Raw genomic sequence first — 24,800 nt, 5'->3', positions numbered from 1 at the left:
ATGCGGGAGGGTGATTCAAAAGTCAACAATTGAGGGAAAGGGAAAATGCAAAAGTGGCACCCTTTGTTGATCAAGGGTCACGCTCCTTGGTTGCCCTGGGAAACGACCCACTTTTCAGCTGCGGTGCCTCCACTCCGGCTGCCGTCATGCCTGGCGGGGAAGGTACGTACGGACAGAAGCAGCTCGGGTTAGGGTTATTCTCGCCTCATCCACTCCTCCGTTAGCGGATAATGTATGGTGGTGATCTGATATGTGAGATCCTCTGAGATTGGATTTTAATATCACCTTGTGAGTCAATTCTTTAGGGTGTCTGACATGATGATCTTGTTGCAACATGAAACAGTTGAAGTGAGCAATGTGCTTTCCAATACTATCTGCAGTGATCGCTATGCATTCTTTCACAGTATGCGCCCATGTCGCAAACAGTAAGTATTCCGTTTAACTCAAGTCTCTCTTCCATCCTTCCTTGCAAACTTCCCCGATGTCATCGAGATAACTCATCGTGCCTACACGTTTGGAACGTGAAAGTAGAATTATTGAAGGAGAGGGTAAAGGCTAAAATATTGTACACCAACGATTTGGATGCATCAAGACTACTGCAATGTCTGGTTTTAACATTGTCAGAAGACAATGATACTTGTTCGCGCTCAGGGTTATCCGTGATGGAACTTGAGCTCCATACAGTGCCCCAAACAACCCCATGTCTCATTACATACTCTCAACCCTTGACTTTCAACTTCAACCTCGAAACCTCACTTCAATTCGTCATTAAAGACAGTTGACGTCCACCACAACCACTACCCCTCTCACCTCACTCCTCCATGTCAATCGACCTCAACTGGGACACCGTCACCGGCGGCCCCGACGGCCAAGAACTCGCCCACAAAATCCGCGATTTTATTCACGAAAAGTTCCAGGCCGTCCCACTTCCGCGTTTCATCAAGTCCGTCACCGTTCACGACTTTGAGTTTGGCTCCATCCCTCCCGAGATCGAGCTCAAGGATATCACCGACCCCCTTCCCGATTTTTACGAAGAGCAACCCGGAATAGACTCTTCGGAAGAATCAGACTCGGAAGAAGAAGTCGCCTACGAAAATGAAGGCGAATACCTCGACGACCCAGTCGAGCAGCAGTACGGCAGGCTGAGAGGCGCCTCTGCCTCAGAATCACGGCGAAGACTCACAGTAAACAGCAGTACCGGAAGCAGAAATGGAAGTGGCCCCAATCCAGGCAGAGTAGCTTACCTCCCACCGCACCTGAACCCACACTACAACGGCGGCAGCGGCAACAACACTTCACAGAGCCTGGACAGAGATGGCAGATATTACCGGGACCCCAACACAGCAGCAGGTCTCGGGGGTCCCGCCCACGGCACCAACCACCACCACGCCGACCTAGGCTCTCCCTTCCTCGGCGTGTCCACCCCCGGAATCCCCGGCGGGACCTCCAACCTCAATCTGCATTACTTCACCTCGCAATTCACCGCCGGCCTCTCCGGCACACAAACGCCTCTAGCCGCCGTAGCTGGCGCCGCCCACCAACGCGGTCCCTCATGGATTGCAGACCAACAACAACAGCAACAAAATAACATGCTACCAGGAGGAGCAGGAGGGGGAGGACCAGTAGTAGCAGCAGCAGCAGCAGCAACAAACCAAGGTCTTCACAGCTCATCCACGCCCAATCTCCGGCTTCACTTCCCGGGAGTTGGAACTGGCAAAACCGCCCCGGGACCCAGCCCCCTCACCGGCACCAGCACCCCATTAGGTACCTTGGGAACCGCCGGCGGCGTGGGAGGCATTGGTCGCGGAATGGGCATGGCGGGTATGGGAAGCATGGCAAGCATGGGCTACCCGCCGACTGCGCCTGTGTTAGCCATCCCGACGGGTCCGAGACACAAGAGGAATCCTTCTTCGCAGAGCTTGAACTCGGTGGGCGATTATAGCCCGGTTGCGCCAGCGCCAGCGGAGAGACAAGGGTTATTCTCGGCAGCTGCTACTTCGCCACCATCGTCTGCGCCATCGCCGGCAGTGGGCCTGGGGATTGGGGGAAGGGGAATTGGGGCGGCTGGTGCTGCTGGTGCGCTGGCGACGAGTGGACCGAGACTACAGATTCCCAAGCAAGGGCTGAGGGAGAAGCATAGCGTTTCTACCTTGGCGCCTAACTCGGCTGGGACAAGTAACAATCGGGCGGGGTCGGCCATCTTGGATGATGATGACGGGTTCTTGGATGGGATGCATGATCGGGACCACCCGGCTCAACAGCTGGAGCCTGAGGAAGACGAAGAGGAGGAAGAGGAAGGGGAAGAAGAAAGGCAACGGTTTCGGGAACCAAGGGTGGAAGACATCCAAGCTGTGTTCCGCATCAAATACGCTGGTGATGTCAAGCTCTTGCTGACGGCTGACATCTTGTTGGATTACCCCATGCCCAGCTTTGTGGGGATTCCGGTGCGGCTGAGCATCACGGGACTCACCTTTGATGGCGTGGGAGTGGTGGCGAATATTAGGAAGAGAGTGCACTTTTGCTTTTTGAGCCCCCAAGATGCTGTGGCTGCTGTGGGTGGGGAGGAAAACAAGGCTGCTGGGAGCGGGAATGGTTCTGGGATAGGAGGAGGCAGCGACGGGGCAAAGACAAAGATGGGTGGGCTGTTGCAGGAAATCCGCGTCGAAAGTGAGATTGGGCAGAGGGAAAGCGGCAAGCAGAGCTTGAAGAACGTGGGTAAGGTGGAAAGGTTCGTGCTGGAGCAAGTGAGGAGGATCTTTGAGGAGGAATTTGTTTATCCTAGCTTTTGGACGTTCTTGGTGTAGCGATGCTCACTACTGCTAGATACCCGTCAAAATCCTGTAACACGACTGGCTCTACGTAAGTGTGCTCTTGAAGCCCTGATACGCCGAGTTGATATCCAGTTCCAACTCCCTGGCCTGCTCCTCGCTCAGCTCTTCCGTCGCCTTCATCTGGTTAAGGGTGATCAGCCACTGCACAATCTTGCCCCTATTGTCAAAGTCCCTGTCCGTCACCTTGTTCACGGACTGAATCACGTCTGTTAGAAGAGGGTGCAGCTGATCCTTGGCCAATAGACCGAGACGCAGTGCATCAAGGAATGTAATGAAATCCTGAGTGGCTTCAAGAATGAGAGTGCCGCTCGTGCCTCCAGAAGCGGCAACTGTGGCGGGTGCTGGACCGGAGGAGGCGTTAACGGCCGTTGAGGGCATGCCGACGCGGATGCGTTCGGTTGCGCGAGGAACCTCGAGCTATGGAGAGGTCTATGTGTAAGCGAGTCAAACATATCAAACAGTGAAGTGACTTCAATTATATACGTACATCCCACTTGGCCTTGAACTCCTCCAAGCCAACGAATGCCTTGGCGACAGTCTCGTCAGCGACAAGCGATTTGTACTGCTTTAGCGATCTCTCACAGATCTCAGTATAATCGGCCTCGGGGATGGCATCTTTCAGGAATGCCTTTTCCAGCTCATCCAGAGTGACGATAATACTGAAGATCTCGGCTAATGAGTCCTGGAGGTCACGCTCAGCCCGGGTGTCGGCGAGCTTCACTTCCTGTTAAAGTTGGAATGGCATCATGTTGTCAGTAAATGGACCACCTCATGATACCCGAATGGTGTTTGTTTACTTCATCCAGGTTTATCGTAGCTGAGAGTGTAGTGTTGGGAACATAGCTATGTGGTGTGGGTGCGTATGGCTGGCGGGAAGTCATGACGGACGACTGAGATTGTCAAGTGTCGTTGTTCTTGTTGTTGTTGGACACTTCATGATGAAATCATGGAACTTGAAGATGACGAGTACACCTCTGCCGGCATTTACTTTGTTAGCGCGGTACCTCCACCTTACAGAATTTCGCTAGTTGGTCGCGGGTATACCAATAATCTTCTGTAGGAAAAATAAAGTTATCGCCACTTGCAAGAGAGCCACGCTAACAAAGTAAATGCCTGTAGAGGTGTATATACCTTGCGGGTGAAGCACTGAAGCTTCAGTGGATGGAGAGCTGCGAGGACGTTCCAAGACAAGTGGAAGCTGCATGCGCCGGTCAAGAGTGGATCCCTCACAGTGACGGGCAGAAGTGCCCCCACCAGGCACGGCGCTAGGTTCAGGAACGGACTAGCGTCTTCACCGATAAGAGCAGCCGATAAGAACCCCGGGATCCCGCTGAGAGGAGAAAAAAGTTTGGGAGGACCGCGACGGCAAGAGCAGAAAGCACGGGTCAGATTTGGTGGTTGCGGACGGGAATTGGCTTCCACTTCCACTTCCAGGTTCACTTCACTAAAGAAAAGAAAAAAAAAACACACCACACCCATTTGACCAGACTGGACACATCACTCCACCCAGCCAGTCGCCCATCATGGTCAAAAACGTCAAACAAACGAAAAAGTTCGAAAAGAAGCACCTGAAGGGTGTTCTAGAACGCAGAAAGGTCGTTCAGAAGATCAAGCAAAAAGAGCAGATCAAGCAAAAGAAGCAGGCCAAGAAGTCCCAAGATGACGCCTTCATCAAGGGTCCCGATGGCGGCAAGAAGCCTGTCCACGCCAAGAAGAACCTCGGTACTGCCGCCGCCGGCGAAATGACCGTCGACGACTTCTTCCAGGGCGGCTTCGAGATTCTCGACAAGAAGACCAAGGATGCCTCCGGCAAGTTGGGCAAGAGGAAACGCGACCAAGAAGAGTCCGACGCCGAGGAGGAGCCATCAGCAGACGAGGGTAGCGATGTCGACTTCTCCGACGACGATATTTCCCACGACGAGGTTAGCGACGACGACGAGGAGGATGACGAGGTCGTAGACGGTGCCGCCCCTACCGGTATGACCAAGGAAGCCATGGCCTCCCTCGCCGAAAAGGATCCCGAATTCTACAAGTTCTTGAAGGAGAACGACCCAGAGGCCCTCGAGTTCGACGAAAACGCAGACTTTTCCGAGATTGACGAGCTCAGCGGGAGCGAAGGCGAGGGCGAGGAGCCCAAGAAGAAGAAGCAAAAGAAGGACACCAAGGCTACCGACGAGGAGAACGGCTTCGAACTCACCCAGAAAATGATCGCCAAGTGGAAGGCACAGATCGAGGAAACAAAGTCACTTAGAGCCGCTCGCCAGGTAGTAATAGCCTTCCGTTGCGCCGCCCACCTGAACGAGGACGACGACGAAAAGCCCCAACGATACACCATCAACAACCCAGATGCCTTCAACGACATCTTGGTTCTGGCCCTCAAGCATATTCCCGAGGTGCTCGCACACCACGTACCTGTCAAGGAGTCCGCCTCCGGCAAGGCCTACGTCAACACCGATACCAAGAAGTTCAAGATCCTTTCGCAGCTCGTCAAGAACTACGCCGCCTCCATCATCCACCTCCTCGGCACCCTCTCCGACGAGCCCACCCTTAAACTCACAATCTCCGCTCTTGAGCCTCTCCTCCCTTACCTCCTTTCCTTCAGAAAGCTTCTCAAGGTCTTGATCAAGACGGTTGTCGCTTTCTGGTCGCAGTCCGCCAGCACCGAAGCCACCAGGATAACAGCTTTCCTGGTCGCTCGGCGCCTGATGGTCATCTCAGACAAGGGCGTGCGCGAGACGGTCCTCAAGGCCGTCTACCAGGGTCTTGTGCAGGGCTGCCGCTTGACTAACGTCAACACGGTGGCGGGCATCAACATCATGAAGAACTCGGCGGCCGAGCTCTGGGGTCTCGACCAGACCCTCGGCTACACCACCGCCTTCGGCTTCATCCGCCAGCTGGCCATCCACCTTCGCAACTCCATCGTCAACAACAAGAACAACGCCTTCCGCAACGTCTACAACTGGCAGTACGTGCACTCGCTCGACTTCTGGTCATGCGTCCTCTCCGAGCATTGCTCCCCGCTCAAGGAGGCCGAAGCCGGCAAGGAGTCGCAGCTCAAGCTCCTTATCTACCCCTTGGTACAAGTTACCCTCGGCGCCATGCGCCTCATCCCTACTGCCCTCTACTTCCCTCTGCGCTTCCAGCTCATCCGCTCGCTCCTGCGCCTCTCGCGTGCCACCGACACCTACATCCCCCTGGCCTCCGCCCTCCTCGAGGTTCTCAACTCCGCCGAGATGAAGAAGCCTCCCAAGTCGTCCACCCTCAAACCGCTCGACTTTGCCACCGCCTACAAGGCGCCCAAGTCCTACCTTCGCACGCGCGTCTACCAGGACGGTCTCGGCGAGCAAGTCGTCGAGTTGCTGTCCGAGTACTTCGTCCTCTGGTCACGCAACATCGCCTTCCCTGAGTTTTCCCTTCCCGTCGTCGTTGCCTTGAAGCGCTGGCTCAAGGACTCCCGCAAGAAGAGCACTGGCAACAACAACGGCAAGATCGGTACGCAGCTGGCCCTTTTGGTGCAAAAGATCGAGTCCAACGCCAAGTTCATCGAGGACAAGCGCAACCGCGTCGACTTTGCGCCCAACGATCGCACACAGGTCGAGGCGTTCCTAAGGGACTTTGAGTGGGAAAAGACGCCGCTGGGTGCGTTTGTGGTGAGCCAGAGGAAGTTGAGGGCGGAGAAGAGGAAGATGATGGAGGAGGCGAGGAAGGAGGATGAGAAGAAGAGGAAGGAGGAGGAAGAGGAGGAGAGGCTGGGGAAGCAGGCTGAGGATGAGGAGGATAGCGATGAGGAGGATCATGATGATCTTGCTGAGGATGATGATGAGGAAGATGAGGAAGATGAAGAGGAGGATGAAGAGGAGGAGGAGGAGGATGACGAGTGATTCCGTCCTGTTTAGAGAAAGGAAGGAAAGTAAATGTTTGCCTTGTCTTGTGCGAAATATTATGGTATAGATAGACATGATACCTGCGGGTTTCTTTTTCGTTGTTTGTGGTTTTTTGCACTGCGTCATCCATCGTATGAAAAAAGGCGCCTTTGATAGTATCTAGTACCTAGGGAAATTGACGGAGTTATATGTCTTTGAGAATTGGTTATTTTCCCTCATCTCTGTTGTTTCGCTCGCCCGCCCCTAGCGTTTGTAGTATCTAGGTACCTTTACTTATGCTGCACAGTTTGGACTGAGCATCGACGACTTGGTATTCATGCGTCTGTCTCACTACCTGGCTGGAAACGAATGGAAAGTGACATCCCAAGATATAAAAGGTATCTTTTTCTGAAAACGGAAGGTATATTGTAGTGTTAGCTCAGTCCACGGATGGAAGGAAGTTGGCGAAGAGCCAACGGTCAACGTCAGTTAATTGATAGTCAAAACTCGAAACAGGTATCGGTAGAGTCTTTGACACATTAACTTGACAGCGAGGTTGTGATTGTGCTCACCACTCTCGTGGCTGATCTGAATGTCACTTGATATCAAACGCTGTTTGAAAATGAGAGTGGTCGATGCCGATGAGCTTTAGTTGAATACCGTTACTATATACCAACTTAAGAAAGCGTGTATAAACCTATCATCTTTCCTTCCAGCTTTCTCTTCACTCCTTTTCGCGAATCCCTTTTCCACTGATTCAATATTTTTTTCTCCTCAATAAAAATCCATCACTCCCGAGCCAGGTTTCTCTACGGCAGAGCGGGACCCTCATCACTCAACCTAACTTCACCATTGAACGGTTGGACCATTGAAAAACCACAAACATTGCTTTCAACCCACCCCACGCAAAGACGCTTCCTCTCCTTTCCTTTTACCTCCTACCTCCATGCCCACTGTGACCACTGTGACCACTCCCTTCCTCCTCCATGGGAATCGGCTCTACAAACCCCAACTCGCCCTCGCTATCATCATTATCAACCATCTTAATTCCATATCGTCCAGTGTCATCATCACTACTATCATCCTCCCCAATGCTATTCTTTAATGGTTCGGACTTGGACTGCACAGGTGGCGACGGCCTGCTGCTGCTGCTGACAAGGGGGATACCCCGCGGAATATCTTGCTTAATGGGGGCAGTGTTGCTGCGATGAATCGCTGGCACATCGCGGACGGTAGAGAAATCGGAACCGGTTGATGTGGTGGTGGACCGGCCGAGCGGTTTTGGTTGTTGGTCTGAAGGGAGGAGGAGGAGATGGGGGTTGTTGGGCTGTGATGGCTGGGATCGGGTAGCGGCGGCCGCATTGGTAGTAGAGGTGAATTGTTGAGGAGTGAGTGACAGAGATGCTAGATCGGAGAGCGCAGAGGATGTGGATGTTGAGGATGGGCCAGAGAGGAACTGGCTGGAGAAGTTGTCATCCGCGGCTGGTTTGGATGATGATGATGGACTAGAATAGCCTAGAGGGTTGTTGCTGCTGGCTTGGAGTGACGAGGTAGGTTTGGCCATGGTAGTCCGTTGGGGTTGGGGTCTCGGTGGTAGCGGCGGTGTTTGTTCCTCTTGCTGCTGCTCCATCAACGGCCTCGAGGAAGAGGCATATGGATCCATCACTGCGTACTTGGGCGGCGGATCATGATGCGACTGATGCTCGTCTTCCCCAAAGTCAACCAATCCGCCCTCCTGGTTGCTTTTTTTCGTGACAAGCGCGGGAAGCTTTCCTTGGGCCTCCATATCTGCCAGAATGATTTCTTCCTCCCTCGTGAGATCCTGCTCAGCTTCAATCTCGCCTCCAAATCCTTCCTTAATTTCAACACCACACTTCTCCAGAATCTTACCCAAGATGTCCGGATAACGCATGTGTCCCTTGACCGTGCCCGTCAGATCAAGATTTTCAACACCCTCAATACCCCTGATCTCCTGCAGTCCCGCCACGCCCAACTGAATGGAACTGGTCCGGTAAATAAAGCCCAGGAGATAATCATTACCCGAGCACACATTCCACAGCTTGCCACTGACTACGCTCCTCATCGTCTCCCACGCATCCCTATCGCTCGGCACCGGTGCACCAATGAGGATGACCTCATCAACAAGTCCGAATGCCCTCCGCTCCGCCAGCGTACGCAAGCAAGAGTAAATAACCCTTGCACCTAGAGAATACCCGATCAGCGTCACCGGCCGTTCACCCTGCACTCGATTGATCAGCGCATCCGCCAGAATCTTGCCCGCCTTCTCCGACCGGTTTTTCGCCAGAGAGAAAGGGTTATCCAGCGCCGACGCCATCGACAGCAGCGAAATCGGCCATAAAGCTGACCACAACGTCGCCAGCACCGTGCGCTTCAGCAGCTCGACCTTGACATATGTCCACGCCGCGCTCGTGACCATTGCCTTCATGGCATTGCCCAGATTCAACATCGCCGCAACCTCATACCGCAGCGCAAACAGGTTCGACGACCTCGGATCCAGCGCCGACCAGGGAGCAGTCAACGAAGAAAGTGACTCGGTCAACCACCCGTTGATACCAATCGTTAGCCTCAACCTCTCCTGGTTCGTACCGCCAGACAATGGCAGAAACGCAAAGTCCTCGACTTCGCGCGCATACTGATCCACTATCTCTCCCGTCATTTGTGCGCCCAGAGCACCGAAAAGTGTTCCCACCAACGCACCGTTCATCCAAAACACTCCCAGGAAACTGGCCACGCCTCCCAAGCCGACACTACCCATCAACCCGCCAATAACCCCCGCCACGGCCGGTGCGGCAAGGCCGCCCGTAACACCGATGATGGCTGCTCCTGCAACGGAAGCCAGGCCAACTTTCCAGAATCGGCCCACTTGATTGGCCTTCTTCCGTTCTTCTGCCTCTTTGGCTGCTGACATTTGTTGTTCCCGTGCCTCTGGACTTGTCGAGGACTCGACCAAGCTGGTAGCTACCTCTGCCTCTTGGGAGTTCAGGAAGGAAAGCGGCAACTCCAAGGCGGAGCACAGGTACACCAAGAACGTCCTTGACTCTGCTGTATACTTGCCACTTGACAGCAACATCAACAAAAGGCAAACCACCACTTCCTCCCTATCCTCCTGACTTGCAGCCGACAACCTCGTCGGGATCGCATGGTATCTGCTTTGCAAAGCCGCCACCTCCCTCTGTCGCTGCCTTAGAGCCTTGGCTTTGCCGTCTTCCACGGCTACCGGACCGAGAAGATCGCCGAAATCAATCAAGTTCTCACCAGGCGCTGGGGACTCCAATCTTTGCCTGGCCAGCCGATCGGAGCGCTGTCGTCGGGCGTCGATTTCTTGCGTAGAATCGGCGGGGCTGAGGAGGTCTTTGAGGGATTGTAGTAACGAGGGGCGCCAGGTGTCGAAGTGGGATAGGGCGGCGGCGCGGAGGGGGCCGATTTTGTCACTGCCACTGAAATTGGAGTTGGAGCGCGGACTGGCGCTTGGTCGGCTGGGTAGAGGAGGGCCAGTTTGTCCGGCGTCGTCGTTATCCAAGTTGTTGAGGAGAGATGGACCTGAGGATCTGGATTGTTGCCGGGAGGTGCTGGTCTGGTTGGGGTTCTGATTGGGGTTTTTGAGAATGAGCTGGGATTGCATCCAATCTGTCGTTTCGACGACAAGTGTGTAGAGTGCCTTGCGCTTGGGGAGGTCGAGGACCACTCGGACTTGGCGGGGTTCGCTGGCTAGGGGAGCCATGATGATGGTGATGATGATGGCGTGTTGTGATGGTTATGGTGTAGTGTAACCACTTTGGTTGGGGAGTTGATGTGGTCGGTGAGTCGGCTGTCTACTTCATTTGTGTCGAGGTGAGTGAGATGGCCCGATGAAACGAAAAGAGAACAGAAAGACTGATTTTGAGAATCGAATAGCTGCTGATCGGGCGAAAGAGCGATGAATGAGGACTTTTTGACGAAGTTACAACTCCATAGGTACCTATGTTACAACACCTTATCTTAGGCAGACGAAATGGAGATCGTATAGTTGCCGATTTGAGCCACTAGACACGGTTGGTTCCGTTATTGCAGGATTCTGGACAGGATAGAGATTGATTGTCTAGATACCGAAAGTAAGACTTTGATGAGCTGGTCGCAGGCCGGACCCTGAAAACTCTCTTGAGGTTGATTGTCGAGATGGTGATGAGATGATGAAGAGAAGACCCGAGTCAAAGTTATCCTTCAGCCGCTGACATGCAGGAGCTGCCTGATGATTTCCCAAAGCGGAACACGTGCCAAGCCTGTGAGACAGCCCCTGAGTGACGCTAACAAAATAAACATCAATGGTGGCAAAAGGTGAGCATGATGTGATATCGGACAATATACATGGCAGAGGAGCTCCCCTCGCGCCTGAAACTTAACACGATCTCTATTTTCCGCTTTCACTTGGAATCGCCCAGCTATTCCTAACATGTGTACATATATACACACACACAAACACACAGGTCACAGCCCCACGTGCCTGTGCCCGCTCTTGATACTCTTTTTTTTCACAACCATCATCCACTTTCCCTAGTTCCCATTTCTCTATAAGTGACAATGCTGCGATGATTTATTTGCCCTTGCGAACCCATCCCTCAACCGTCTCCCTCACGCTGGTAACCGCCTCATCGACCTTGTGCTGCGCAATCTCGGCGTGCACCTTGGCCATGTAGATACCCTTCTCGATGCCCTCGCGGGTCCTGATGTGCGCGTCCGCCACGGCGGGGAACTTTTGCTCGTACTTCCACACCAGCGAGCTGACGTTGTTCATGGTGACGGGGAGGACGACCCAAGCGGCGCCGAGACCGAAGGCGAGAGGGGTAGCGCCGCGGAGGACAACGTTGCGGTTGCGCGCAACGATGCTACCGGCCATACCCGAGACGAGAACGTAGATGAGGCCTGGCATGAGGCGCTCGCCGCTCTCACGGGGAGGGGCAAGGCCGGCAACGGTGGAGGTGAAAGAGTGCTCGAGGTCAAAGGCGCGAGACATGCCGGCGTTGACGGCGTCCTCGGCGACGCAGGCTTGTTTGTAGAGGAACAGGCGGGCACGGCGGATCTGGGCGGCCAGACGGTCGGTAGGGGTAGGGCCGCGGGGGGTGTTGGTGCTGGCGAGGACGTCAATGAGGCTATCAGTGAAAGTCCTCTCGCCGGACCTGGTCGAAGACTTGGTGGTGACGGGAGCGTTTAGGGTGGCAGCGGCAGGAGAGCTGACGTCTTTTGTGGTCTCGGCGGAGGTGAAGGAAGGGGTGGATGGCACAACATCGAAGTCATCGTCGTAGATGGGCTTTTTGGCCTGTTTCGGCAGAGACATGACGTGGGTTAGCGAGCGCGCATGTGGAGGACGGCATCGGGCTGAACTTGAACGTACAGAGGCACGGCTCTCGGAGGCTTCGGCGAAGGCGACGGTGGGAACAAGGGCAAAGGAGCCGACGAGGGCGGCGGCGGTAGCCCGGGCGGCGCGCTGTTGTGATCAAAGTCAAGAAGTCAGTCAGCCTTCATCTGTATCCCATGTCCATGTTTACCTTATGACGCAGCACACGTGATGATGCAGAGAGACCTTGAAATCGCATAGAGGAATAAAAAGAGAGGTCGGCTCACCCGTTGGAAAGCAAGTCTGGCAGCCATTGTCCAACCCAATTTGACCTAGGGAAGAAAGACGGCGTCGGGGGTGATGGAGTCGACGAGGGGGGGGGAGAGGTGGGTAGGTAGAGCTGGCGAAAAGAGCTTGGGATGAGGGCAGTTGGAGGATAATCAATCAATCGTCGGTCGGATTGTCCACTGCACAAGCCAGTCCAGAGTCCATACAAGAGCCAGGCGCAAAAAGTCCAATTCAATTCAATTCAAGCTTGTCAAGGCTAGTAGTGTACAGCTGCGGAACCCGTATTGTTACGGTAAAATCCGGGAACTCGGGACTTTTGTTTCCTGCTTTTTCTGCCCCTGGTCGCTGCGGTCGCGGCTTGTGGGCGTGGTGGGGTGGTTCCCGCAGCGGAGGGGACCAACTGGGGAGGATCGTCTCTTGGCGGGGTGAGGGGACCGTTACGTAGAGGTACCTATATAGGTACACTACCGGCTACCAACCTTTACAGCGGTACACTACAATACGGGCCGTTCGGTCAATTGCCCGGAGTATTGATGGAGAGTACGTACCGATACCCGCTGAAAGGGCACCTGGAGAGCTTCAGTTGCCTGACTTTCGACTTTTCTGTTTGGTTTTCCATCGTTGGCATTGATTCAATCCCATCTCATCGTGCTTTTTCTGCTCTCTTGATTACCGTACCTGCTCTTTCATGTCACCAATTGTATCACCACCCCATTCCGACCTCTAGATCTGCTCTAGCATTCACAACAAAACAATCGCGGCACATGCTCGCCTCATAGACGACACACTGGTAGTTGTGGTCACCCCGCCATCCGCAACCCGATACCGACCCGACCCAGCGACGGTACATAATCTAGTAATCCTCCTCCTCGCCCAAGTTCCGAACCCAGTCGGCATCTCGACACCATGATACAACCTCTGATTAAAGCCGGTAGGCCCCGGCTGTGGGTCTGCTCCGACTGCCTTCTCCGACGCACTCTCTCTCCTTTGCTTAGACAACAACGACGACGATTCACAGGCTTTACTGCGCATGCTCCCAAGACCTTGACGGGCGCCATCCCCGTCACCCACAAGAACGGCGACACAAAACACGATGACTCTCTTCTACGATCCATCTTCGACTCGCCCGAAACATGGAAGCAGTTCTCTGGCGACAAGCATGGCCGAAACGTCGGCCTCTTCCGCAACGCATACCTCACCAGCCCCCATGGCTTCCTCGACTTTGCCCAGGTGAGCTTGGGAAAGGCTCGTGCCCTGGTCGACAAGGTCCTCAACGCCCAATCCCTCGACGAATACCGCGCCATTGTCCGCCATCTCGATCGTCTAAGCGATATCCTGTGTCGCGTCTTGGACATGGCCGACTTTGTGCGCGTCACCCATCCTGACCAGCAAATCCAGAGGACCGCCTCGATGGCCTGGGACATGATGTACGAGTACATGAACCAGCTCAACACCATGACGGGCTTGTACGACCAGTTGGTCAAGGCAATGGACAACCCACTTGTTAGCACCACCTGGTCTGAGGAGGAGAGGATGGTGGCCGAGGTCCTCAAGCTCGACTTCGCCAAGTCCGCCGTCCACTTGCCCAAGGACGCCCGGGACAAGTTTGTCCACCTGTCGTCGGCAATTAGCCAGACTGGAACCAACTTTATCCAGCACATGGAACCCAAGATCCCATACACCACCGTTGAAAAGTCCAGGATGATGGGTATGGATCCCGTCGAGGTCAAGAGGATGGCTTCCATGGGCAAAGTGTACGTCCAAACTCTGAGTCCCCAGGCCTCAATAGCACTCCGTACTGTACGCGATGACCACGCCCGACACCAACTATTCATGGCTTCTCGCACCGCTTCCCGCAGGACGGTCCATACCTTGGAGGAGCTCATGTTGTTGCGTGGTGAGTCGGCCAAGCTCTCGGGCTTCGAGAGTTATGGCCACCTCGTCCTCCATGACCGTATGATGGCCAGCACCCCCGAGTCTGTGAGACAGTTTCTCCAAGCTCTGTCCGAAAACACCAGACCTCAAGCTCAACAGGAGGTGGCTGATCTCACAGCAGCCAAGAGGGCGCACAAGGGCGACGATGCAACCCTCGAGCCCTGGGACAAGGACTTTTACGCCGAGTCCATCCGTCAGGCCATCAAGTCCCGGCAGAAGCGTGAAGACCTGTCCTCTTACTTCTCCCTCGGCACCGTTATGCAAGGCCTTTCCAGGATATTCACTCGCCTCTACGGCATTCGCTTCGTCCCCCGCGAGCCCATGCCCGGTGAGACCTGGCACCCTGACGTGCGTCGGCTAGATGTTGTCTCGGATGTTGAAGGCCATGTCGCCGTCCTATACTGCGACCTATTTTACCGCCCCCTCAAGTCGCCCAACCCAGCCCACTTTACTCTCCGCTGCTCTCGTGAGCTGTCACCCCACGAGATTGCTGAAACTGCCCATACCCAAACCGAAAACCCACATGTTTTGATTCCCTCCTTCGAGTCTGCCGAGTTTGCTGCCAATGATGGCATGGCCTACTCTCGCTCCCAGGATGGTGCTATCAAGCAACTCCCCACCATTGCTCTTGTGTGTGACTTTCCCCAGCAATCCCACAACCGGCCCGCTCTTCTGTCTTTCTTTCAGCTTGAAACGCTTTTCCACGAGATGGGTCACGCGATTCACTCCATCCTGGCCCGAACCTCCTTCCAGAACGTTAGTGGTACCCGATGCGCCACTGATCTCGCCGAGCTTCCTTCTACTTTGATGGAATACTTTGCTGCTGACCCGTCTGTTCTCGCCCTATTCGCACGCCACTACAAGACTGACAACCGCCTTCCCTATGAGTGGGTCGACAACAAGATCCGCGAGGCCCGTCGCTTCGAGGCGCTGGATACTGAAAATCAAATCATCCTTGCCATGCTCGATCAGGAATTGCACTCGTCCAAGGCGTTGCAAGGCCACATTGACTCCACCGAAATCTTCCACAGCCTTCAGAGACAGTACAGCACCGCCCCGCCTGACCCCCAAGGAACGGCATGGCAGGGCTTTTTTGGCCACTTGGTCGGATACGGCAGCACATATTACAGTTACCTCTTTGACCGGGTCTTGGCTCAGAGGGTATGGAATGTCGTATTCAACAGTGGACAAGGCGGAGCAGCACTGCAGAGAGAAAACGGAGAGAGGTTGAAGGAAAACCTGCTCAAGTGGGGAGGTAGCAAGGACCCTTGGAAGTGCCTTGCGGGTGCATTGAAGGATGAGAGGTTAGAGGGAGGTGGAGAGAAGGCAATGAAGTTGGTTGGAAGCTGGGGAGGTCAGCGGGGAACAAAGAGCGACCAAGCAGTATAGCAGTGAGAAAGATATGGCAACCTGGAAACCTAAACCAGTGGCCGCTTTTGGCTGAACAGTTGACACCAAACGAGCAAGTAAAGAGGTGCACCGCCAATACTAGGCAGCAGACTTGCCTGTTGTTTTACCATGACCCTGAACTTCCCACCTCAGAATCCCACGCCCAAATAAGGTGTCTATGGACACTCATTCCTCACAAAATCGACAAAATGCACCTGCGCGCAATGTCAGTGGAATCGACCTGGTCGCCGTCGACGGGCACAATCCGGATCAATATTCTGGGTTTAAAATCGAGGCTGCGGCAAGAAGAAATGCCTGTGTGTACTATACACCTACCTGGTGGCAGAAATCTGATCCAGCAGTTTTAACTCCCGTCCGATCGACCGAACCCTCGGTCCCAATAGGGGCAATGTCTGAACGTCGAGGCAGTAACGACCTCGAAGCGCACATAAATCCGGGCCCGAGTACCGTGACTTGAGGCTGCCTACCATCTATGCACACCTCTATGTACCACCTGCCTTGGCAAGGGCCAAGTCAAGATCGATGGACAGCACTCCAGATGGCACTCAGCATCATGGCTTCTATTTTCATCCAAGCCGGCAAGTGCCCCCTCCCCCTGACCTTTGGAATGGCGTTGGCTTCTTCACCATGTTATCTCTTTACCGTCTCACCTCTTTGCCTTCTTCTGTTCACTTGCTCTGTTCACCTTCCCTTTGTCCTCCTTCCCTTCTTCTTCAATCCGTTTTATGCGTATGCTCACCGAGACATCTTCTTGCGTCGACAACTTCTACTCCCAAGCGTCTGACAGTCTGATCAGACAGCAATAACTGGTGCGAGATAGCGACTGTACCTTCTTTTCACTTCCACGTGGTAAATTGGAAATACTCACCTGCAGATACTCGCAAAATCGGGATCTCGCATAATGCAGAAAACGTAAGGTTATGTTGGTCGGATCGGTCTGGCAGTTGTCAAGAAGCATAACCGTATCAACTCGTCCAATCGGGATTTGGTTGCTATACGGCTTCCAGGCAGAGTCAGTGTTATCTGCTGTTCGAAGTCAACCCGCTCTGCAGTGAGTTATGCTGCTCCGAGTGCTTAGTTCCATCACATCTCGCACCTACCCAACGAAGTTTGACGAGTCCTTCTGCTACCGTAGAAACTCGAGAAATTGGCAATAGTTAATCTCCGAATCTCTACGGTATGCTTCGGATTTCGGAGGCCTTCAATGCTTCGAACTGGAGTGGTTCCCCGAGTTTCTACGGTTCATTCTCTCATGGCTTACGTTATGAATAATCTACCCAACCGTTCAGCCTTGCGAGGAAAGAATAGGGTTAAGAGTTTGGTGCCACAGAGCTCAACTGATGGGTGCTCGCTGCTATCTCAAGAACTTCCTGCCTGCTTTACCACTGGAGGTAGGTTGTGTTTCTGTTGCTTATTGCTACTCTTTGCAATTTTTTTTTTCTTTTTCATCTCCGCCACGCGGCAAGAAACAACCAAGCAGAAGGGAAGGAATACTGCACCTCTCTCATTCTCACGCAATCAGTCCTTTGCCAGAGTTCACATCCATTAACTACTTACTATATTTCCCTATTTTCCCTGTTCGTGGTCTACTCCGCTGTCTTCCTACGTGTTCCATCTTACAACCCATATCAGTTTCTGGCCTCGTCACTGCGTCAAATATTTTTTTCTTTATTGTTTCTTCGTTCTGTTATACGCTAATCATTATTGTGGTATTATCCTCTAGGTCAGTTCTCCTCAGTTCATCCCCTCACTTCCTCAGCTGTTCAAGCCGCAAAACTCGAGAACAATTGCATTCGAGTGTCGCGGTCTCTCCCTTACCCTTTGGCGCCACCTCTACTTGTCTATGGTGGGAATGCTAACTGTTCGTGACAGCAATCATGGAACCTTCTGTGCCCATCATGGCGGGACCCTCCTCACAGAAAACCTCCTCACAAGAGACCCCCTTGGCACCACCACCTAGCCTGCCTCCAGAAAAACCATCCTCAACCCACGAACCCAAGTCCGAGCCCCTCAAGGTTAAGTGCGTCAAATGCGGTTCTCTGGACGCCCTCCCTGTGCGAACACTGTCTCGCTTGACCAAGGGTGCCGAGAACGGGAGGAGAGAGATGCTGAAGGTTATTTTGGATGGCACCTGTGTCCGCGACGTACCATTGTGCTCTGGCTGTTTTATGCACGCCAAGGGTTGCTTCGCCTTTCGATCGCGTCTCCACATGGTGAAACGGTTAACGTGGTCAACGAAGACGAATGAAGATGCCATCCAAGTTGAGGAGTGTTTTAGGTGCTTCGACACTGAGTTTGCGAGGCACGTGCAAAGGTTGAAGGATGCGGACGAGCTCATCAATTATGTTCGCGGCTTGGAAAAGCCTTCTACTGGAAAATTGCCAGTGCCCGATTCTTTAGGTTTTGAGCAAGCGATCTATTACCGCATGCCGAACTTCGATCCCACAGCTCATCTACGCTTCACGGGGTCGGACACCACTCTCTTCGACGGTAACCTCAATACCTACGAGAAGTACCGAGAACGGCTTCTCAAAGAACGCAGCCCCCAACGATCTTGTCCAACACCGCCCAAGGATTATCCCGTGCAGATTCCCGATCTCCTCGCTCTGAAAAAAGCGAGTGAGAGCTATGTGGCAGCCCTGGGCAGAACGGGAGAAGCGAGTGAGCAGCGGCGTCGAATCACGCAGCTGCAAAACGGGCTACTTGATGACTTCATGCGACTTCCTCCTATTCGTTATTCACAAGGACAGGCGGCGACAAATGCCGCCGTGTCAGATCCTACTCCTATCTATTGCGGAATCTGCGAGTGGTGCCGGACTATTCTTGCCCGAAGTTCGTCTCGAGGGCTCGCCTTCTCTGATGGGGAATCCGTCTGAGCTTGGTTGCGAAGACAATGACCTCAGTTACAAAAACCGTGGATTGTCGATGGTCTGGCCTACACCATACCGGAGGCCGATGAACTCAAGCCGGTCCTGAAGACCTCAGTTAGCTTTGCAGACTGTAGATGATGAAGGACGCACAAGGAGGTGGGTTTCATGAGCTTCATGTTGGCCACCACAACGTTCCCAGCCTCTTACTCAAGAACCGGAACGAGCCAATCACCATCACCCACAGCACAATCACCGATCATGTCCTGGCATATTACAAGTACACAGCCGATATGCTTTTCTAGTGGGACCTTCTCACACTTATTTGGAAGCGCGAGGCGAAGTTCAGGATCGTATGCTCGAGTGGGGCTAGTCTCGGGGCTAGTAGTTCCAGCCGGCTTGCCATCGCTACGACTTTGGATATTGGAGATTTAAGAATAGTTTACTCCGTATGCCGGGTGGAAGGTTGACTAATATTTGTTAAAGGAGAGTATGACGGAGGAAGCGGGGAGGGATAGGTCCAATTACCCGTACCTTGGGTGCACCAGCAGGTGGTAAGAACTTGTGGGAGAGGAGGATGGGCACGAAGGGGTGAAGATGATATGGACGTATTGTTTCGTTGTTGGCCGCTCGAGTACTTCGAGAAACCGGTCGATGGTTGAGATCGATGAAAAGGACCATGTTTTCTTGGGTCGGCGCTGATACGCGTCTTCAGGCTCTACCGAGACCCAGAGGGCACGGAAATTCCCAAGCCCGACACCTTTGAAGAGCTCTAATTGATCGCCTGCGAAGAGTGTGAGCGTCGGGCTTGACCGTGCGAGCTCGAGTTCTTTGTTGAGCATCGCACTCGACTTGGGATGAGGGAGCATACTCTCCGAGTCAAGATTGAGGGGTTGAGTTAGGCAGTTTTGTCAGTTTGAGTCGGCTAGTGGACATACCCCGACTTGGGCTTTTACGGAGTCCAATGAGCCAACGATGAAAAGAACGATACAAGCGAATATCGTGCGAGCGACGTGCCTTCTTTTGCCGGAGCTACTATCTCATACTGCCTGCCGGTCTTTGATGCTATACTCATTTGAAGAACAAACTAATTAATATGCGAGGGTTCATGACTATAGAGTTACGCGCGGAGAGCTTTTTTTTACATGCCAGCGGAGCCTTGCTGCAAGAATCGGATTTTACGTGAACACTAATTTGGCGATGTGATCTACGCGAAGTAAACACATGCCTTCCAGATCATTTGCAACTTCTAAATGGATGGGCACACGGCATGATGCTGGGAGTTTGAAGACAGAGATAGAGATTTACTGAATTCAGACTTCTTGGGCCCCTTGAACTTGATGATTTCTTGTTCATCCATCATCGATGTATCTATGCTCATCTCTGTATATATTCCGCAGGACTTTGAGGATGACGGGAGCTCATTAGCTTAACTCCCCAAACAGTTAAAGTCAGGTGTGAGGGCGGGTATTTAGGATCTGAAGCAGTAAGGGGAAAAGTCCGAATGGCCCGAGAAAGCTCATAGAAGGAAGCTTATCAGATAATAATGAATGCTACGCAGGGATAGGAGCAGATTATGCGTCAGCGTTGCAGTCAGCTTGCACGTTTAAGCAACGCAGGTGGTATGAAAGCTTGTGATGATTGGACCCCCCTGTCTTCAGCTCTCAGCTTCTACACCTTTATCTCTTAACGTGGAAGAATCCCGTCGGTCATTTGAATGTTCAGCCCTATAGATACTGTACCTAGCTTCCCAACTCCCACTGTTGTTATCTTGGGTGGTCATTACAGCAGCAGCGATTGGATAGATCTTGGAGATTTGTGGCTGAATGGTTGTTGGGATCCTATCCTAGATGGATGGCTAGGAAGGGGAACTAACTCCCCTTGACTGGCTTTCCCCTTTCTTTCTTTATTCACGCGGTGAATGACTGGAAAAAACTTTGACTTGTTCATTTTCCAGTTTATGTCATTGACTTCTTGTCAAGGATCTTGACGCGTCGCGCGCAATTGAATTTGTTATCATCACCAGCTCCATCTTTAACACACTCGCACCACCACTGATCTGTTTGCGCTTCATCAGATGCAGCAGTAGTCTCTCAGTGTTACACTTCATCTATCTATCTATCTGCAAGCCACTATGCCGCTGCTGTCTTGTTCCGGTTCGTCGGCTTCATCATCAAGTCGCCACATACTTCGCCGCCACCGCACCACTTGCGTCATCATCAACAACATTAACTTGTTCATCTCTCTCGTCGTATTCCTTATTCTTTTCGCAGCAGTCAACCCAGCAGCAGCGGAAACAAGTTCAACTTTGAGCTCACCACCCACGAAAACTACAACACTGCTGCTCACTACTACAGCGACGATAGCAGCCGGAACAGACGGCTACAAATACATTGGTTGTTACAACGAGACCACCGCCGGCCTCTCGGGAACAGGTGGTAGTGGAACTAGGGCGCTGTATGGCGGCATCAATGAGGTGTTGCCGGGGGTGATGACGGTGGAGAAATGTTTGGGGTTCTGTAAGGGTGGGATGGAGAAGAAAGGGTATCGGTTTGCTGGGTTGGAGTATTCGAGGTGAGAGTTTTCCATATTTTCTTTCTCTTCTTCTTTTTCGCAATCCTTCTACTTGGGGTAGGTAGGTAGGAAAAAAGGAAAAGGCGAGCGTTTTGAGACCAAAGAACGAAAGAACGCGGGAAAGGGGAAAGAATAAACAGTGTTTGAAAAGGAAAGAAGGAAGAGAGAAAGTTAACCAATCATGTCCAACCTTCACGCCAATACAGAGAATGTTGGTGCGCCTCTCAACTCTTCTCTCTCTCCTCCAAAGTCGCCGATGCCGAGTGCAACTTGCCCTGTGACGGGGACGAGAGCCAAGTCTGTGGAGGAAATTTGAGGATCAGTGTATGTGTATCCTTTTCTTTTTAGTCTTGGGAGGTATAAGTGTGCTAAAGAGGAGAGTCAAACAGGTTTACGATCTGAAAGGTGATGTTGATTCTGTTGCTGCTGGTGGTAAGTCAAAGTCAACTAGACTTGTCTTGGAGCTGGCGTTAGTGGTCGGGGGAGCGGTGTTTGCGCGGCTGTTATGGTGAAATGGTTTCTGTGAGTCGTTAGGTGGATGAGAATCATAGATTGATGTTGATGCACTAGATCCATCATCTCAAGCAAAGTCCAATAACCCGGGTATCATGCCGACAACGAAGCCTCACAACCTATCTTGCGTTATTTTATTGTGATCCATTACTCAGCCGTCAAATGCACATAATCAATCATGACATCGTTACCCATACCCTACCATACCTACCCGTCATTAATCATCTGGAACTATCCTTCATCTTCCCGCACGTAGAGCAAGTCCACCACTGCTTCTCCATCCTCTGTCCGCAGAACGAGCACTGCCACGTCTCGCGGAGCAATTTACGGCGAGCGGCTTCGGCTTCGGCTTGAGCTTGGAGGATGGATTTTGCTTTGTCTCTGTCTTTGCTCGGTCCTGTTCCTGATACCGTTCGGGAGTTTGAATGTGACCTAGACCCATGAGAGCTTGATGACGGCCGTGTACGAATGGAGGGCGGGGATTTGGTCAGGTCGACCACCGAGCTGCTTGGACGCTTTCCAGCGGATCTGGAACTAGAACTGGATTTGGTGCCTGGGGTCTTCTTTCTGGGATCGGGGGCAGTGGTGGTGGAAGCTTGAGGTGAGCGTTCGGTACCGCAGGCGTCGCAACAGAGGAATGTGTCGGGGTTGTGGAGGGTGCAGATATTGCAGACCCAGCCTGTCGAGGGTTCGTTGAATGGTTCTGCTGCGAGGGGTGCTGGAGGAGAAGAAGAAGAGACAGTAGGCCTAGTTGTTGGTTTAGTATGGTAAGGGATCGGCGGTGGTTTTGCAGACGAAGACGACGTTGCCAACCCCCTGCCCTTCTCTTCATTCTGTAGGAAACCCCCCTGACTCCCTGCCGGAAACTCCCTACTCGGCTCCACATAACCACTTCCAAACTTCTTCTTCTCATCCTCCTGCACCAGTTCCCACAGCGCCTGCGCAATCGCCGCCTCGTTCGCCTCATCCTCTTCTGCCTTGGAGCGAAAGCCATTCCTAGTCGCCTGCTCCTCAATCCTACGAATTTCCTGCTCAGCCAGCCCTTCGTCGCCCGTATCCTTCACTCCACAGCCCTTTAAAGTCTTGTTCCTCCTCTCCACCGCATCAACAATCACCCTCCTTATATCCTCACCCGGCCTAGGTCTCGTGCCTCCCAGCCTCTGTCCCGACCCGGCACTTGGTGTTGTTTGCACCTTTCTCTTCTCGGCCTGCTCCCTCGCCAACCGTTTTGCTTCATGCATCGGAATCTGTCCTCTGTTAAAAGAACCACCCCCCAGCCGTCGTCCCTCCGATAAGAACCCCTCCCCTGTATAGCCCTTCATCGCCAACCCCTCATGCTCATCCCTCAGCTGATTCCACAGCGCATGGAACTTGCCGTCGTGCGGGCCGTGAACGATATGTGCTAGCTCGTGCAGCATCGTGTCTGCGACCTGCTCGATGGGCAGGAATAGGGACTTGTCGGAGGGGTAGCGAAGACGGAGAAGGATCTTGGCGCCGCGGTTGATGTTCAGTCCCAGGAGGTTGTCTTGCTCCGGGTAGAACTCGCCCAGCTCGCGGACGCGCCAGCCGCGGGCGCGCATAAGCGGTTTCACGAGGGAAGCGATCTTTTTGAGGAGGTGGAGGGCGGAGGAGGGCTGGGGAAGGTGGTGGAGGTGGGAGTAGGCGAGGACTAAGGGGTCTATTTCGGACATTTTGGAGGACTGTGAAGGAGGAAATGTTGTGTGAGCCTTGCTCTCACGTTGTTGAGTTCTTGTCTCAGCTTGCGCTGGGGGTGGAATGGCGGGGTGGGTTGGGCGATTTCCAAGTGCTATTCCGAGTTTGCGATTAAAACCAGTCAAGTGTCCCAGGGAAATATGCAGAAGGGCCGGATCATATCCCTCAGTTTGCTAAGTAAGCAGCAAATCCGAAGAGCATAACGCAGAGAAGAAGTGCGTCAGCTGGGTTGCCTGTAGTGGGATTTGCAGAGGCAGTGGCGTTGTTGGTGAATGTATGCTGCTGTTAGTGCTTACAAGAAATAGAGCTCAAAGCGCACTCAGAGGAAGCATTTTCTGTGGGAAGCGTACAGTGGTCTTCTCTCCTAGCGTGAACCCCACATTGGCTGCGACAAGTGCCGAACAACAACAACACGAAAATAATTTGCGGGCTCAAGGGTTGCCGAGTTGACGACATTGATTCAACCCCAACCGCAATGACAAGAGCATCACCAGGCAACTCCATCCTTTCAGACCATACTCCCGAGCGTGCTCACCGGTCTTGTTTATACCTAGTCCTTATCCCATCGGAAATGATCCTTCCATCTGCCAAGTGTGCACAATCTCAGCCCACAAATGGCCAAAAGGCGAGGCCCCTGTCATGCCGAGACTCGGGACAAGATGATTCGGGGTGTCCGATATTGCCCTTGTGTGACGAGAACTGTCTGTCTGGATGAATGAGCGTAGCGTCCAACCGGAGAGGAAGCAGAGCAAACGTGTGCTCCCGATAAGTCGGAGGCCTCAGCCCAACAAGACCCAAAGATCATCGAAACCAATCTTAATCTGACCATCTGAAAGCCGACCGACCTCGACTCGAAAAAAAAAAATAAAAATAAATAAAAAAAAAAGGAAAATATCATTCCGGACGGCGCCAAAGGGGGACGACTTTGGGGAGACCATGTGCGGCAGCGAATAAAGGACGACGACCCCGAGCTTGTCTGCGTTAAGCTCTCGGAAGCGCCGTTTCAGGTTTTCGGAGCTTCAATCTGCTTCCCAAGATGGGAATAGTGGCACCCCAGCACCACCGGACCCCGATTTGCTGATCAACGGTGGCCGCTGCGGTAGGCTGTCATCGGTGGGCGATGCGGTTGGCTCGTTTGGCAGTTCGGCGTGAGGCTGTCCCCGCAAGTCGGCAACGCCACTCCCGTCCTGGTTGGTGGGTGGTGGCCGGTGGTACGTACATACATAGTGTAGTACATTTTTAGTGCTATGTATGTAGTGTCCATGCCATGCTCCATTGTTTCAGGGGCATTGATCCCTTGGTTCTTGTTCCTTTCCCTTTCGATGGCCTTTCCTCCCCCTGCATGGTGTAGGGTACACCACATATGTTGTCAAGGGGTACGTCAAGCGAGCGCTACTCTGGCTATGGAGCTCTCAATACCGATCGTTACCTCCAATGATACCTACCCACTGAATCAAAATTGCGATGGTCAACC

General features: G+C 53.1%; 9 protein-coding genes across 9 annotated transcripts; 5 read left to right on the top strand and 4 right to left on the bottom strand.

The window, feature by feature from the left end:
* Positions 1-750: 750 nt before the first annotated feature.
* Positions 751-2,804, top strand: B0T23DRAFT_362677 (uncharacterized protein; the record flags this gene model as incomplete). The annotated part of the gene is made up of 1 exon (XM_062836308.1): positions 751-2,804. The coding sequence occupies exon 1, from the start codon at positions 822-824 to the stop codon at positions 2,802-2,804; it is 1,983 nt and encodes a 660-aa protein (XP_062690974.1). The 5' UTR covers positions 751-821.
* A 25-nt stretch (positions 2,805-2,829) lies between these two features.
* On the bottom strand, positions 2,830-3,558 carry B0T23DRAFT_445606 (ESCRT-1 complex, Vps28 subunit; the record flags this gene model as incomplete). Its single annotated transcript, XM_062840931.1, has 2 exons — positions 2,830-3,248; positions 3,319-3,558. Coding segments are annotated over 2 exons (633 nt in total), but the record flags the coding sequence as incomplete, so codon positions are not given.
* Positions 3,559-4,188: 630 nt separating this feature from the next.
* On the top strand, positions 4,189-7,013 carry B0T23DRAFT_385038 (Noc2p family-domain-containing protein). The gene has a single exon (XM_062837514.1). The coding sequence runs from the start codon at positions 4,355-4,357 to the stop codon at positions 6,710-6,712; it is 2,358 nt and encodes a 785-aa protein (XP_062690972.1). The 5' UTR covers positions 4,189-4,354; the 3' UTR covers positions 6,713-7,013.
* Positions 7,014-7,328: 315 nt separating this feature from the next.
* B0T23DRAFT_385037 (DUF726-domain-containing protein) lies at positions 7,329-10,898 on the bottom strand. The gene has a single exon (XM_062837513.1). It carries the CDS (start codon positions 10,434-10,436, stop codon positions 7,626-7,628), a length of 2,811 nt encoding a protein of 936 aa, XP_062690971.1. The 5' UTR covers positions 10,437-10,898; the 3' UTR covers positions 7,329-7,625.
* B0T23DRAFT_385035 (apolipo protein O-domain-containing protein) lies at positions 10,899-12,588 on the bottom strand. Its single transcript, XM_062837512.1, has 3 exons — positions 12,314-12,588; positions 12,084-12,176; positions 10,899-12,008 (listed from the first exon to the last, which is right to left on the bottom strand). The coding sequence occupies exons 1-3, from the start codon at positions 12,338-12,340 to the stop codon at positions 11,286-11,288; spliced, it is 843 nt and encodes a 280-aa protein (XP_062690970.1). The 5' UTR covers positions 12,341-12,588; the 3' UTR covers positions 10,899-11,285.
* A 495-nt stretch (positions 12,589-13,083) lies between these two features.
* Positions 13,084-15,885, top strand: B0T23DRAFT_197497 (metalloprotease). Its single transcript, XM_062833322.1, has one exon. The coding sequence runs from the start codon at positions 13,221-13,223 to the stop codon at positions 15,636-15,638; it is 2,418 nt and encodes an 805-aa protein (XP_062690969.1). The 5' UTR covers positions 13,084-13,220; the 3' UTR covers positions 15,639-15,885.
* A 1,672-nt stretch (positions 15,886-17,557) lies between these two features.
* B0T23DRAFT_406482 (uncharacterized protein) lies at positions 17,558-18,535 on the top strand (the record flags this gene model as incomplete). The annotated part of the gene is made up of 2 exons (XM_062839112.1): positions 17,558-18,059; positions 18,180-18,535. 2 exons carry the CDS (start codon positions 17,558-17,560, stop codon positions 18,533-18,535), a joined length of 858 nt encoding a protein of 285 aa, XP_062690968.1.
* A 1,867-nt stretch (positions 18,536-20,402) lies between these two features.
* B0T23DRAFT_385030 (uncharacterized protein) lies at positions 20,403-21,512 on the top strand. The gene is made up of 2 exons (XM_062837511.1): positions 20,403-21,424; positions 21,490-21,512. The coding sequence occupies exon 1, from the start codon at positions 20,661-20,663 to the stop codon at positions 21,102-21,104; it is 444 nt and encodes a 147-aa protein (XP_062690967.1). The 5' UTR covers positions 20,403-20,660; the 3' UTR covers positions 21,105-21,424; positions 21,490-21,512.
* A 211-nt stretch (positions 21,513-21,723) lies between these two features.
* B0T23DRAFT_197402 (WLM domain-containing protein) lies at positions 21,724-23,633 on the bottom strand. The gene has a single exon (XM_062833320.1). The coding sequence runs from the start codon at positions 23,302-23,304 to the stop codon at positions 21,835-21,837; it is 1,470 nt and encodes a 489-aa protein (XP_062690966.1). The 5' UTR covers positions 23,305-23,633; the 3' UTR covers positions 21,724-21,834.
* Between the last annotated feature and the right edge of the window lie 1,167 nt (positions 23,634-24,800).

The sequence above is a fragment of the Neurospora hispaniola genome, assembly GCF_033458365.1.
Source record: "Neurospora hispaniola strain FGSC 10403 chromosome Unknown B0T23scaffold_6, whole genome shotgun sequence".
Lineage (NCBI taxonomy): Eukaryota > Fungi > Ascomycota > Sordariomycetes > Sordariales > Sordariaceae > Neurospora > Neurospora hispaniola.
This window is presented reverse-complemented; position numbering and strand designations above follow the sequence as displayed.

Bases quoted from the DNA above. Each gene is read 5' to 3' on its own strand.
- B0T23DRAFT_385038 (XM_062837514.1), top strand. From the start codon at position 4,355: ATGGTCAAAAACGTCAAACAAACGAAAAAGTTCGAAAAGAAGCACCTG.
- B0T23DRAFT_385037 (XM_062837513.1), bottom strand. From the start codon at position 10,436: ATGGCTCCCCTAGCCAGCGAACCCCGCCAAGTCCGAGTGGTCCTCGAC.
- B0T23DRAFT_385035 (XM_062837512.1), bottom strand. From the start codon at position 12,340: ATGGCTGCCAGACTTGCTTTCCAACGG. The intron at 12,177-12,313 runs GTGAGCCGACCT...TGATCACAACAG, and splicing joins CCAGACTTGCTTTCCAACGG to CGCGCCGCCCGGGCTACCGC. The intron at 12,009-12,083 runs GTACGTTCAAGT...CTGCCGAAACAG, and splicing joins CCTCCGAGAGCCGTGCCTCT to GCCAAAAAGCCCATCTACGA.
- B0T23DRAFT_197497 (XM_062833322.1), top strand. From the start codon at position 13,221: ATGATACAACCTCTGATTAAAGCCGGTAGGCCCCGGCTGTGGGTCTGC.
- B0T23DRAFT_385030 (XM_062837511.1), top strand. From the start codon at position 20,661: ATGCCGCTGCTGTCTTGTTCCGGTTCGTCGGCTTCATCATCAAGTCGC.
- B0T23DRAFT_197402 (XM_062833320.1), bottom strand. From the start codon at position 23,304: ATGTCCGAAATAGACCCCTTAGTCCTCGCCTACTCCCACCTCCACCAC.